Source organism: Plectropomus leopardus, chromosome 4, assembly GCF_008729295.1.
Source record: "Plectropomus leopardus isolate mb chromosome 4, YSFRI_Pleo_2.0, whole genome shotgun sequence".
NCBI lineage: Eukaryota > Metazoa > Chordata > Actinopteri > Perciformes > Serranidae > Plectropomus > Plectropomus leopardus.
The window spans coordinates 34,312,662-34,325,560 of NC_056466.1; the positions used below are offsets into that span (position 1 = coordinate 34,312,662).

A 12,899-nucleotide genomic window follows, 5' to 3' on the forward strand; every position below is an offset into this window, starting at 1 on the left:
CTGCATCTACAGCCAGGTAATATATCGATAATAAATCAATATCGTGATATGAGACTTGATATTGTCATAGAAGTTGGATTGGATAGTTTGGATAAATGTCATTTGCATTACAGTAAAGTGATTTTCTGTTCTATTATTTACTTTTGCCCATTTAGTTATTATATCCACATTAGCGATGATTATTTATCAAAAATGTATTGAGTAATATCTTGTGTAAGTGCCAAACACTGTAAACAGTATCTTTACAATAAATTCTGAGGTATTTCAACAAAAATGTGGTGATATTCGCATTATATATGGCCACCCTTATACAATTGACCAATGGTCCCCATTCAGTAAAACTAACAGTAAAGAATTGGAGGATAATATTAGTGTCTAAAATGGGTTGTGGTGTGCTCATTTTTCAAGCTAGCTAGTTAGGTTGTTGGGAAGAGGGCTAAATGAAGCTCCCAACTCGGGCTAAAATTTGGTGAGGGAAAAACTGGTTGTTTTCAAAAACGCTTATAAATGCGTTATGGATGCATATTGTGTATGCCCAAAATAGTGTATTTGAACTTTCAAAAAGAGAAAGCAAATTTATCAGTATGTGATTACAACACTCCCATGTCATAGTTTTCAACCAGCCTATCTACTACAACAGTGCCATAGAATTACTGGCCACCCCTGTGAAAAAATTCTAGGGATGCCACTTCTTGTGGCTACTGCACGACATCGTATAGCATTTTTCAAAGTCACATTTCACAGCACATCTGTTGAATTATTGCATGGCACAAATAAACATTGTGATATATTTCTTGGTGATTAACAATGGAAAAACACAATTTTCAATTTACTTCATCAAAAAAAGTGAAAGAAAACAACTTTGTCTGAAGGAAAAAGAGAGTGGCCTGACATACCAGGAAGCAACTCAGTATATTGTAGATTACGTCTCAATCATCAGCCGTCATGGACTTACTTTATATATCAATAGTTATTCATTGCTAGACAGAATGACATCCATACAGACATTCAGACACGCAGCTTAGATCAGTCCTGAATGATAACAGCTGACTGGGGTAGCTCCACATTTGTCTGCACAATTACATTGGCTTCACATTATGCAGAAATGCTGCTGTCAGTTATAACTATGCAAGCAAAAAGCCTCTCATCAGTGGCTGTGGCAGAAAGGCTCAAGCTCGCACATACACACACACGTACAGGTACATTAAAGTATTGTAAAGCATTTTGTCAGCCAGTCAAAACTCATTGTTGTCAGTCTGAGAGGTTTTGAGAGGGAGGCAGATTTCAGAGTCAACTGCAGCAGAAGCTGGTTTGGGAGGAAGGTTTCTATTCCATTAAAAAATAAATATGCCCTGACAGGCTAACATACAAACAATCAAACCTCAGCTCACTCATATAGGCACTTTTTTGTGCTCCATTTCAGGTGACTTGTGTATCTTTGAAGATTGCAAAGGGAGAATTTGCAAGTTTAACAAGGAGAGGACAAAAGCAGCACCCCTTCTTGTCATGCAGTAATAGTGAACCAAGCTTAATTCAGTCGTTCACAAAGTTACGGACATGTTGTCAAATCAGGATCTGTTAAGTTCCTTTTTCATGCCAGTGCATGTCCACAGTGTGTGTCATGGAATACATGGTTCCATGTGCCAGAGTGTTCTGATTACACGTCTTTTATAAGGTGTGTATGCTCCTGAATTAGTAAACTTGTGCTTTCCTGTCTGTAGTTTGATAGTTGTGTGTGAACTCCCGATGTCGGCCATTTGCATGCAAGGCTGGTTTCACTGCAGAGGAGAGAAGAGGCCTGACGCTCTGATTGGTGCAGGAGTTGCTAGACAACAGATGTCCAGCCGGCTGGGAGGTGGACTACCTGTGGAGGAGGGAGAGAGCTGAGAGAGAGAGAGAGAGAGAGAGAGAGAGAGAGAGAGAGAGAGTGAAAAGAAAAGTGGAGGTGGAAAATGATGGAGAGAGGGTGCGAGGGTGTTATGTGACATTTAGAGTGTACAATGAGTTTCAGCTCTGAGAAAGATACAGCCAACTTGACATGATCACATTTGCACCTTTAAAACAGTGTTTGCAATGGTGTTTTAACTGCTTTAAAGAGGACCTGATATGCTTTTCCTTGTTTTCTGCCTTATAGTGTTACAATTAGGGATATTCGTATTAAATGTGCATGGCCAAAGTTTTAGACATTGAGATTAACATGTAATAATAATCCCTGTGAGCAAAAAACTCAGGATTCTGTTCTGAATACTGCGTTTTCAACAGTTTTTCCACCCTGGCTACAGTATGATGTCAAAGTGTGACAGATTTCTTTGTATGGTTATTTGCTCCAGGCACACTTTTGCAAGAGTTTACAATACTTAGCCTAAGCTGCTAAATGTAGCTATGCAAATGTCAGGAAAAAATATAAACTAAATGCTGATATTGTAAATTTCCGATTTCTGATCAGATTTGGTTGTGTTTCGAAGCTTTTACTGATGCTATTACTTTCACTCTCTTTGTGCCACTCAAAGAGAGCCGATACAAAGTAATGTGGTATATTTATCAAAGAAATGCGCTTCCACATTTTTTTGGGAGTTAGTGAATGGGTTACTTCCTCAATAATATTTATATGAAACTAACTAAGTAGTTCTTAGGAAGTCAGTGTTGGTACAATCTTATATAATATTCTCTAGTAAAATATGGTTGTTGCTGTCATCAAGTTGTTTAATGCATTTATTGCAAAATTGTAAATCGAAACTAAAGAGACATATAGGAAGCTCCGCTTATATTAGGTTTTATTTAGAATCTTTTCTTGTTAATTTTTTTTTACGTTACAGTCATTCTCAGGTTGCACATAGCCTACACTGCTAACGTGGCTTCATGCTTACATCAGTGAATCATTTAAACTTGCTGATGTTGCAAATTTCCTCCTGATTTCAGATTAGATTACGGTTGTGTCTGGAAGTTTTTATTGGTGATTGTTTTTGGTGAAAAGTGCAGCTGTTCGTCATTACAGCCATACTCTGCTATGTGGACTATAGCTCCAGAAACATGTAATTTTAGTCACTGATGTTGTAAATTTCCCTCATATTTCAGATTATACAGCTAGTGGAACATGTTTAGCTTTAGAAGCTTTTATTGGTGATTTTTCATGTTAAGAGGGGGGTTTTGTGGGATAAAATGCCTTTTCTTAGCCCGGTTGCAATAGATCTTTGCCTCTACTGGTTATTTTTCCAATAAAGACAATGCAATCTATGCAGTTCAGTATGAACCAGGTTTACTTAGAGATTATACACACATAAACCAAGTAAATCCTGGGAGTAGGCTGGCCTGTCTCAATATTTCACTCCCTTTTTTGCTGTTCACCTTCCCTGCCCACTGTTGGCCCTGTTGGCTGAGCCCTCCTGTCGTTCCACCCTCTGATCACTGCTCTCTAGTTCTGCCACCATTGTTTCTTGAACTCTGAACATCATTAAATCATTTAAGCACACACACACACACACACACACCAACTTGGTTACAGATGGCAAAGGCATACACAATTTCCTTTTCATCTAGAGTAAAACAAAAAGAAAAAAGAATAACAATAGTTATCTGTTGATCTGGTTTTTTTTTTTTTTTACAAGCCGTTTTCTCGATATAACGAGATATTATCTCGTTATAACAAGATATTATCTCGTTATCTCGAGAAAACGGAGTTTGTTTTCCTGAGATATTATCTCGTTATCTCGAGAAAACGAACTTTGCTTTCCCGAGATATTAAGTCGTTATCTCGAGAAAACGAACTTTGTTTTTTGGTTTATTTTTTTTAAACTTTATTGAATGAACGTCAGAAGAAGAAGTGGGGTGGATGACGTGACAGCAGGTGCAGTGCCAGCGCGGACAAATGCATGCAGGTTCTCGCCCCTGCACCTACCAAAAAGCACCGGAGCAACAGTATAATAATCTAGTTATGATTACTGATGAATTTGGGTGATGTGTTCCTGTAATAATCATCTTACCTTGCGCATTTGCAAGGTAAGATGCACGTCAGAAGAAGAAGTGGCTGGTGGATGATGTGACAGCAGGTGCCGTGCGGTGTTCAGCGCGGACAAATGCGCAAGGTAAGATGATTATTACAGGAACACATCACCCAAATGCATCAGTAATCATAACTAGATTATTATACTGTTGCTCCGGTGCTTTTTGGTACGTGCAGGGGCGAGAACCTTCATGCATTTGTCCGCGCTGAACACCGCATGGCACCTGCTGTCACATCATCCACCCGCCACTTCTTCTGACATTCATTCAATAAAGTTTAAAAAAACAAACCAAAAAACAAAGTTCGTTTTCTCGAGATAACGAGATAATATCTCGGGAAAACAAACTCCGTTTTCTCAATATAACGAGATAATATCTCGTTATATCGAGAAAACGGCTTGTAAAAAAAAAAAAAAAACACGTCCGCTTAGGGCTTCCATTCTGATTATGCAATTTATTAGTTAAGTAAAACGTGTAAATATTTCCCACATTATAAGAAATGAGTTGTTCATAATTTGTTATAGATAAAGTTACTACATACAGGTAATGCTCAGATTGCATGCCTGAAGATATTTTTCCTTTCATGGTTGATTTCTGCATTTTGGAACTCCAAGTTGGCTGCAAAATATTGCATTCATGAATGCAATATTTGCAATATATGACTATATCCTATTCAGACGTAGTGATATGAATATGGCTACATCTGAGTAGGAGAGTCAATTTTCCTGCTGTAAATGAGTGCACATGAATGCAGCATTTTAGAAGACTTATTGTTTCTACTTTCAAATACACCATAAAAGGACACAAAGTGAAAATATAAAAAACTTTTATTTTTTAGTGAAGGGTTATGTATTTGTGTGGGCTGCCAGATATTTTTACAGTACGTAGGAGAAAGGCTGCAGGCTAAAAATGTGAACCGGTTTAACTTCAGCAGTGCACTGTATGCTTTCTAGTAATATGTCCGCTGTAGAATGCTGTCATAACGACTTATGAAATGGAGCTATTATATAAGCCAGAGAGAATATTTGAAATGAACACAGAGCATCTGATTTTTTGGATACAAACATTGGTATCTTTAGAGTAGATTATGTATGTATTATGTGCACTATGATACAAACATTTTGTGTAAAAGTTAAAATGGGGAGAAAAAAGCATGTACTTCGGCCATATTTCTATGACTTTAACAATGCAGTGCAGTTTGAAGCTAAAAAAAAGGACTGATATTTAACCAAAACAAAAATCTTAAAATTACATAATACATACACATAATCTTTTAACACAGCAAAGGACAAACAGTTTGTGTGTCAGACTGAGAGAGAGCCAAAGAGATTATGTGTCATTCAAGACTGAGGCAGAGATGGGGAGATTAGTGACCTTGCTCAAAGGGTCCTGCTAATCATGAAATAATGGCTGAGCTGTCCTTGTTTCTGGCTCTGCCTGTCAGGATGCTGGTCTTCCTCTCTACTGTTGTGTGTGTCTGTAAAGCTGGCAGTGTACTTCAAACAAAGCAATTGGCAAGTTCTCACAGGCAATATGGCAGGTTTGGGACCACACAAAAGAGCAGCACTGGGGTCTATTTGTTGCAGCGGATGCAGGCTTCTTCTCAGAAGTTTTCACATGGTCATCTTCACCACCTGTGATGTTGATTTACTCCATCTTTAGTTGTGCTTTACCTTATGCACGGTGTGTACGTTTCGAGTTAATCTCTGGTGTATTTACGCCTTTGCCACCTTTCCAACTCAGAGGGCAAGTTTGTTTTTTTCCATCCTTGTTTTGGCATCTAAGTGACAAGTGGGAATAACAGTTTTTGAATTTGGTCCAGTATTGAGCAAGACCGCTGCAACTGGCAGTTGTGAAATCAGTTGCAATGTAACCACATGGGGCACTTATACACCTTTAATGTATGTCCACAAAAAGTGCTTGTTTATGCCACTGAGAGTTAAGTTCAGATTGTTATCATAATGTTTTGACAACTTATGTAAAGGATCCCTACAGAGACAGACCTTCTTGTTTGAGAGTAAGATCCTTTTTGTTTAGCCAGAAACAGCCCTTAAATCGCTATCACCAAACACACCAGACTCCAAATTTACGCATGGGTAGAGCCAGCATATTTTCACATCTAACTGGGTAAATTAAGGTTTCAGTTCAACCAAAGCAGAGTGGATGATTGTTAAAACAGTGGAAAGACAAACTACCATGGTTTCTGTGAGTTTCATTTAGCTTTTGTTGATTTTGAATGAAATGTGTTTTACGACAATAAAATCGCTATTTATTTAGAGTCGGTGGCTTTGCTAACAGTGATTTCATAGCTGTTTCTGGTTATACAAAAATGATCTCACTCTTTGACAAAAAGGTCTATATCTAAAAGGATCCTCTCCATAATTTGTTTCTGTCTACTTTGCATGAGTGGTGTTTTATGATGATAAAATTACTTTCTTTCAGAGAAGTCTGGTGGATTTGACAATATTTCCAAAATGTTGGCAGACACTTGGAATAACAATCTGAGCCTGTCAGTGGCAAAAGCAAGTACTTTTAATGGACATGAATTGACAATGCTCAATTGTCAACAGAGGTTACATTGCAGCCTGTTTCAAAATCATGTGGGAAAAAAAAGACATCAAAGTTATCCTTTAAGTAAATGGCTTATCATTTATGGCAATGTCTGATCATATGGCTTGGTCAGTTTTACTTACAGGCGCCAAAACATCTTTAAAACATTTTTTTATGAAAAATGTAGTGATCTACTTATATTTTACTCCTAGAAAAAAAATATGTTTATTGATTTTTTTTGAGGGATTACTTTTTATACTTGGATGGAGGGATGGGAGAAAATTTAAACTGTTTGATTTTTTATGACATCACGTGCAAATATAATATCTTCTGATCTGTTTGTCCTGTTTGTCCTCTTCCTCCTGCATTTTTAGCTTGAACTGAAGTGCTGCCGCAGCTCACCGTGTATTTGCTTTGCATTTCACTGTTGGGAGTTTTTTCTGGCTTCATCTCTTCCACTGCGACTGATAGACTCCACCCTCTGGTGTGGAGGAACAGTCTTTTAGTCACAGTGAACGTCCTGTACTCTAGTGGCTTTTTTTTTTTTTATCACAGAACATTTGAGAGCACGCCAAGTTCTGTTTCGTTTAAAGTATACTGCGGCCCTAAGTTTGTCTGTGCGTCTGCTTGTCGCTTCCTATAGATGCGCTACATCGACACAAAGAAAGACATACTTGTATCTATAACGGGAACAAGCTGCCTGGTGTTCTTTGTTGGTCTCTCCTCTGAGCTGCACTGAGTCCACAGTTTCCATAGCATCAAGAAGTGCAGAGGAAGGAGACATGGATGAGAGTGAAAAATAGGCGTCCTATTTTATTTGGAGAAAAAAAAGTTGAACCCGCTGCTCCTCTTCCTCTCCCTCACTTTGTCTCTCTCTCTCTCTCGCTCTTGCTCTTGCTCTGTGTCCCGAGGCAAAACTGAAATGGGTCGCCTCAATGCTGTGCTGCACCACTCATTATAACGACTGCTGCTCTTACTCAGTTTTTCTGAATCAGAGTCACTGGACTTTAGTGTCTTTTGACGGGGAGATTTGGGAGTCCCTTCTTCTTTGACAAAGTCAGATAAAATCAGTCTGGTCTCAAGATGCTTTCTGAGGGTTGCCATACAACTAGTCTGTCTGTGGCCAAAAGGAAGTACAGTAGCCCTAATACCTGTTGTCCTTTCTGCCCTTCCTTGAAAATGAAGTTGTGCCCAGCTCATGAAATTCAGTGGTTTTCCTGTTTGTAAGCATGTAAGCAATATAGAGAAGCAGAATATACAGTATTTAAGTTAAAGGTCCCTGGCGTAAGTATAGGTTCACAGTGATCACTACTAATCCCTTGTGGTGTGTTAAGAATAAAACATAACAATAACATAACAATACGTAGAGAATATGTTACCTATACTTTTGTTATTTTCAGCTGATTGTATTGGTTTTCCCAAACACTCTCGCCACCCTCATAGTGCTGTTTTTGGCGATAAAAGGCAGCTGTTTTTGGTGAAAAAACTCCAAACTGCAGATAGTTAGCAACTTAAAGGTGAACACAACAGAGCATTTTGTAGCTAAACAGCAAGATATTTCCCTCAGGAGTTGGTGGAGACCAAAAACAAAGCTAAAAGAGAGTGAATATTGGACTCAAGCCCAGTAAACACTGTGATTTTGGGCTGTCTCAGACGAACAATGACCATTGTGAAAGAAATGTGGCAATATCTTTGGACTTGGCTCTGAAACATTAGTCCTACGTCGCCCAGTAAGAGAGGTTCAAAGACAGTTGTTGTCACTGTTGTGCGATCAAAGACAGCCTGGGATAAAATTCTAACAGTGTCAGAAATTTGGGATGAGAATGTCACTGTGTGACTTCTGTTACGACCTATGTCTACTGACCAACCAAAACTCTCTCTATCTGCTAGTGCATGCTAAATGCTAATAGATGCTAATACTTACTCTGAACTCTTGTTGCAAAACTGGCGTGCAAATTTGGCCTTTTGTTCTTGCTTATTGACATCGATAGATGTAGGTCATAGTCTGCAATTCAGTAGGTTACGTCATCGTACAGAAGAAAGAAGAAGGTAGAAGGTAGATATATTAGTCACTTTTAAAACAAAGTTTAAAAAAAAGAAATTTCATTTGTACTTGATCCTGCTACATCTTTGGAGTTGAAGTATGAGTTGATTAAAATCAGCAACTACTATGAAAATTCCATCTGGTTCTTTGGGCATGTTGCTGCTGGTGGCATCGTTCAATTACTGCAGTGCATTTTTTTGAATTTGCATCAGAGTCTTGTGTCCTTATGGCTCCCAACATGGTCCGTCTATTCAGTGCAACAGCTTAATCCGGGATGTTCACATGTCTCTGTGAAGATGTACGCAGAGCAGTATCTGATTTCCCATTGTTAAGTGAGTCTCAATCACATCTCATCCACTTTATACTCCTGCGATTAGACATTAGCCAGAGGAAGGCTTGGTAGAGGAACAGCTCTCAGTCCAAGTCAGGTCAGCCTCACCCTGATGCCGGTTTCATTTCTCTGGTCTGACTGACCACTCTGCGTATGCCTTTAGGGGGGATCCTCTCACGGTCTGCTGCATTCAGTCCAAACTCCACACAACTTTTCCTGATGTGCTTCAGCAGAAGGGGCCATGGAGTTGAAAAAAATGAAAAATATAGCAAAAAAGTAGCAAGGATTTGAGGAGCTACAGGCTGCTGCACCTACATGCGCTGCTGTCAAAATAACTTTATAAATTTGATCACTAACTGCCATAAAATGTGTTTGCCAATATTTTGAAAAAAAAAAAAAAAGTCTGCATACATCAAACTTGATGTTGTACCCAAGTTTATTGGATCCATGTCACAGAGTGTAACTTGCACTAAACTTATAGGATTGCAAAAATCTCACAGTCTGCAGGCTTTAGATTCACCACGCTGTCAGATACACAACTCCAAATATGATTACCATGTTAACTGTATAAAGTTAGATGTCAGTGGCCAAAAAAAAAAAATCAGGAATGGCAGGTTTTATGGTCTGTTTTTAGCTAATCCATTAAATTCAATACCTGCCCAATCAAGGTACAGCACTCCATCAAGTGATAGGTACAGAAATGCAAGAATGCAGTTATGAAATTTTCATTTAAAGGTCCAGTGTGTAGGCTTTAGTGGCATATATCGATGAGGTAGCAGAAGTGAAACTTCTCCAGTGTGCTGAGTGTGTAGGCTTTAGTGGCCCTATCAGTGTTTGGTTTGTCCATTCTGGGCTACTGTAGAACAACATGGCAGACTCTGTATGTAGATATATATAGAGTATTCTAAGATAATGCTAACAATTGTTTTCAGTTGATTATAAACAAATGAGAGCATATATATCATGTCTGCCAATAGATGTCACTAAATCCTACATTGGACCTTTAACAACTCACTGATTTGCGACATTTTTTGCAAAAATATAATACATCCTGAGATCACTAACTTGGTCTGAACATTATATGAAAAAATTTGGTTAACACTCTGTGACAGCCATGTCTACAATGCATTACAACCAATATGCATTATAATGTCCTCATAGCACTGTATAATTAAAGTCGAGAATATTCATAAATATTCAGATGTAATAATAAGATTGATATCAATAATCAAAACACATTATGAAGCATTTTTTACTGACTCACAAGGTTGAGTATCACAATTCTTCATAATTGCTCATCACTCACTAATATTGTTTTTGCAAAAATCATAGCATATTATGATAATCATATTATAATGCATTATAATGGAATTATAATGTTACTCTAAGCGGTGATAAAATTCCTGAGGTATAGGCAGATATAACACATTGCAAGCTAGTTAGAAGTCATGCTAACTTACCTTACCATATTATTTATTCATTTAAAATATTTTACTATTCATTCCAGACAAAATGTAATTAAAAACTAAAAGGAAGAAAAATTGTCATTTTTAGTCTTGCTGTAAAGTTAGGGGAAAAAAATATTGTATGTATAGTATACGATGTATATGAAAGTGTATAGTTTAGTTTTATCAGGCATACTGTCGCTCTATATTATCCCATCAGTCAACTCAGTCTGCTGTAAATGAAAAAGAAATGTAAAGACCAAGAAAAACCTAATGATCTTTCCATTTTAATTTGTGTTTACCCCTAGAAGACATGAAATTAAATGCCATTTGTATCCTTGCGGGATTATTTTGTGCTCAGGGCAGCAGAGGGGAACCTACAGGCATGTTGCAGGAGCTCATATTAAGCCCGACACTGGAGGTCAATCTGAATCCACTCTGGCTGCTCTCTCTGTTTGTTGTCCACTGTTGCCTGCCTGTTTGTGGCACATAACCAAGCACATATCAGGTCACATTATTTTTGTCAAGCATTTCAGTTCTGATAAGGAAAAGAGTGGGGCTGACACAAAGCCAACACACACACACACACACACACACACATACACATACATACATACATACAGAAGCGTGGATGTCAAGTACACAAACACACCCTGACGCTGACAACGATGCTCAAACACAGCTCTGTGTCCTCCATTGTGTCAAAACTAACTTGCAGCCAACTTCATGTTAGCTGATTCAGAAAGCCAATCATAGCGGGATAAAATGAAGAGCATTAAAAATAACCCGTCTCTGTGTGTCTCTGTGTTTGTGTCTCCTGTTTTTGTCTTTTAGATCATCAAAAGCTGGAGAGGGAGGCAAGGATTTGTCGTTTACTGAAGCACCCCAACATTGGTGAGCTGCGAGTCCTCGATGTGAAAATATGCACACACACACACCGCGATACAAACATGAAAAAACATGCATATTTTGTTCAGGTCCCTGGTGATTTCTGCTATGGCTATTCATCTTGTAGACACAGTTATGAGGGAGACAATTGTGTGTGTGTGTGTGTGTGTGTGTGTGTGTGTGTGTATGGAAAATGTTGCCTTTGGATGTGAGTATATAGCTATGATGATGTAAAATAAAAAAGACACAGGGTTCAGACGCCCTCTCTCTCTCTCAACCACTGACCCTTTACACTCTTTCCTCCTCATTATTCTTTTGATAGAACCTGTCTCTCCTCTTTTTGGTCTTCTCACCCTCATCCGCTCAGTCATGGTCTTTCTTTTCTTCACTGTCATTACTTCAGATTTCTTCAATCAACTCGGCACCACAGCTGCCATTCCAATCAGTTTTCAAAGAAAAGAACAACCATGATTGCACATTTTGACTCCCTTGCTTTAAAATCTTAAAAAAAAAGAAATCTTGTTAAGCAGGAAAAAATGTGACCATTAATGATATATTGGAGAGACTTCTTAGCAACTGTAGAGGACAATTCTTGAGTATTAGAGGCAAAATGCTTAGTCTGCATTGATGGCATTATTGACTTCCTAATGTCAGTACCATTTCCTGTGTAAGGTATGTTAATACCTCCGATTGAAACAGCTCAGCTGCAAGAATCAAGACCCACTGTGAAAGACAGTCCCAAATTTGTATTTTCTCCTAGTTATTATTTAAATGTTCAAATGAATTAAAAGGAAAAACATTAATTCACTGGCTTTAAATCCAAGTGTTAAACATGATTAATCATGTGTGGATGGGCAATACGGAGACAATAGAGTATCACAATATTTTTGGCCACATATCTTGATATTTATATTGCAATTATATTGTATGGTTCTTTCATGTAATGAGTAAGTGTGTAAAGGCAAATAATAGAAATTGGAAAACTGAAAATCACATTACTGTAATGCAGCCTTTAAATTCAGGGAAAGACAACACTTATCCAAAATCTCAGGTGATATCTAGTCTTAATCATAATATCAATGTAATGTTGATATAATAATAATAATAATAATAATAATAATAATAATAATAATAATAATAATACCAATGTTACAAAGTGTTTTTAACACTTAAAACCACAAAAGAAACACACAGGACAAATTTTAAAACACAGCACAAAGGAAAAATATAAGAAAAATACACAGGAAAATTTTAAAAAAGCAAAAGCAAAAACAAGGTACAAGGTACAAAAAATAGTCCTTTAAAAAGAAATTATAGGAATGCCTCCCGATAAAAATAAGTCTTCAAAAGTGAATTAAAAGGAGATAGTGATGTAGCAAGCCGGAGATATTATATATTGCTCAGCCCTAATATTTACTTCACATAGTATGATTCAATTTAATATTACTTTCTCAGAGTTGAGCCCTCAGGTGCTGATTTAAATGTCAACATATGGATGAACAAATCATTAACCATTTCCCTGATCTAAATAGTACAAGGCTAATTCGGCCTCATAAAGACTACCCGCAGTAATTAAAAGTTTGGTCAAAACTGAGTCAAGACTGAAATTTAAACTTTATATATGGGATGTCCAGTGGCTCAG

The 12,899-nt window shown here is 37.7% G+C and overlaps 1 protein-coding gene across 8 annotated transcripts in view; it reads left to right on the plus strand.

Moving 5' to 3' along the window:
* Positions 1-12,899, plus strand: part of LOC121941940 (calcium/calmodulin-dependent protein kinase type II delta 2 chain) — a 53,172-nt gene that overhangs the window by 18,068 nt on the left and 22,205 nt on the right. For all 8 annotated transcript variants that reach the window (XM_042484967.1, XM_042484970.1, XM_042484963.1 and 5 more), the window contains exon 3: positions 11,204-11,263. In XM_042484967.1, the coding sequence (XP_042340901.1) occupies positions 11,204-11,263 (60 nt within the window). The remainder of the gene's footprint in view (positions 1-11,203; positions 11,264-12,899) is intronic.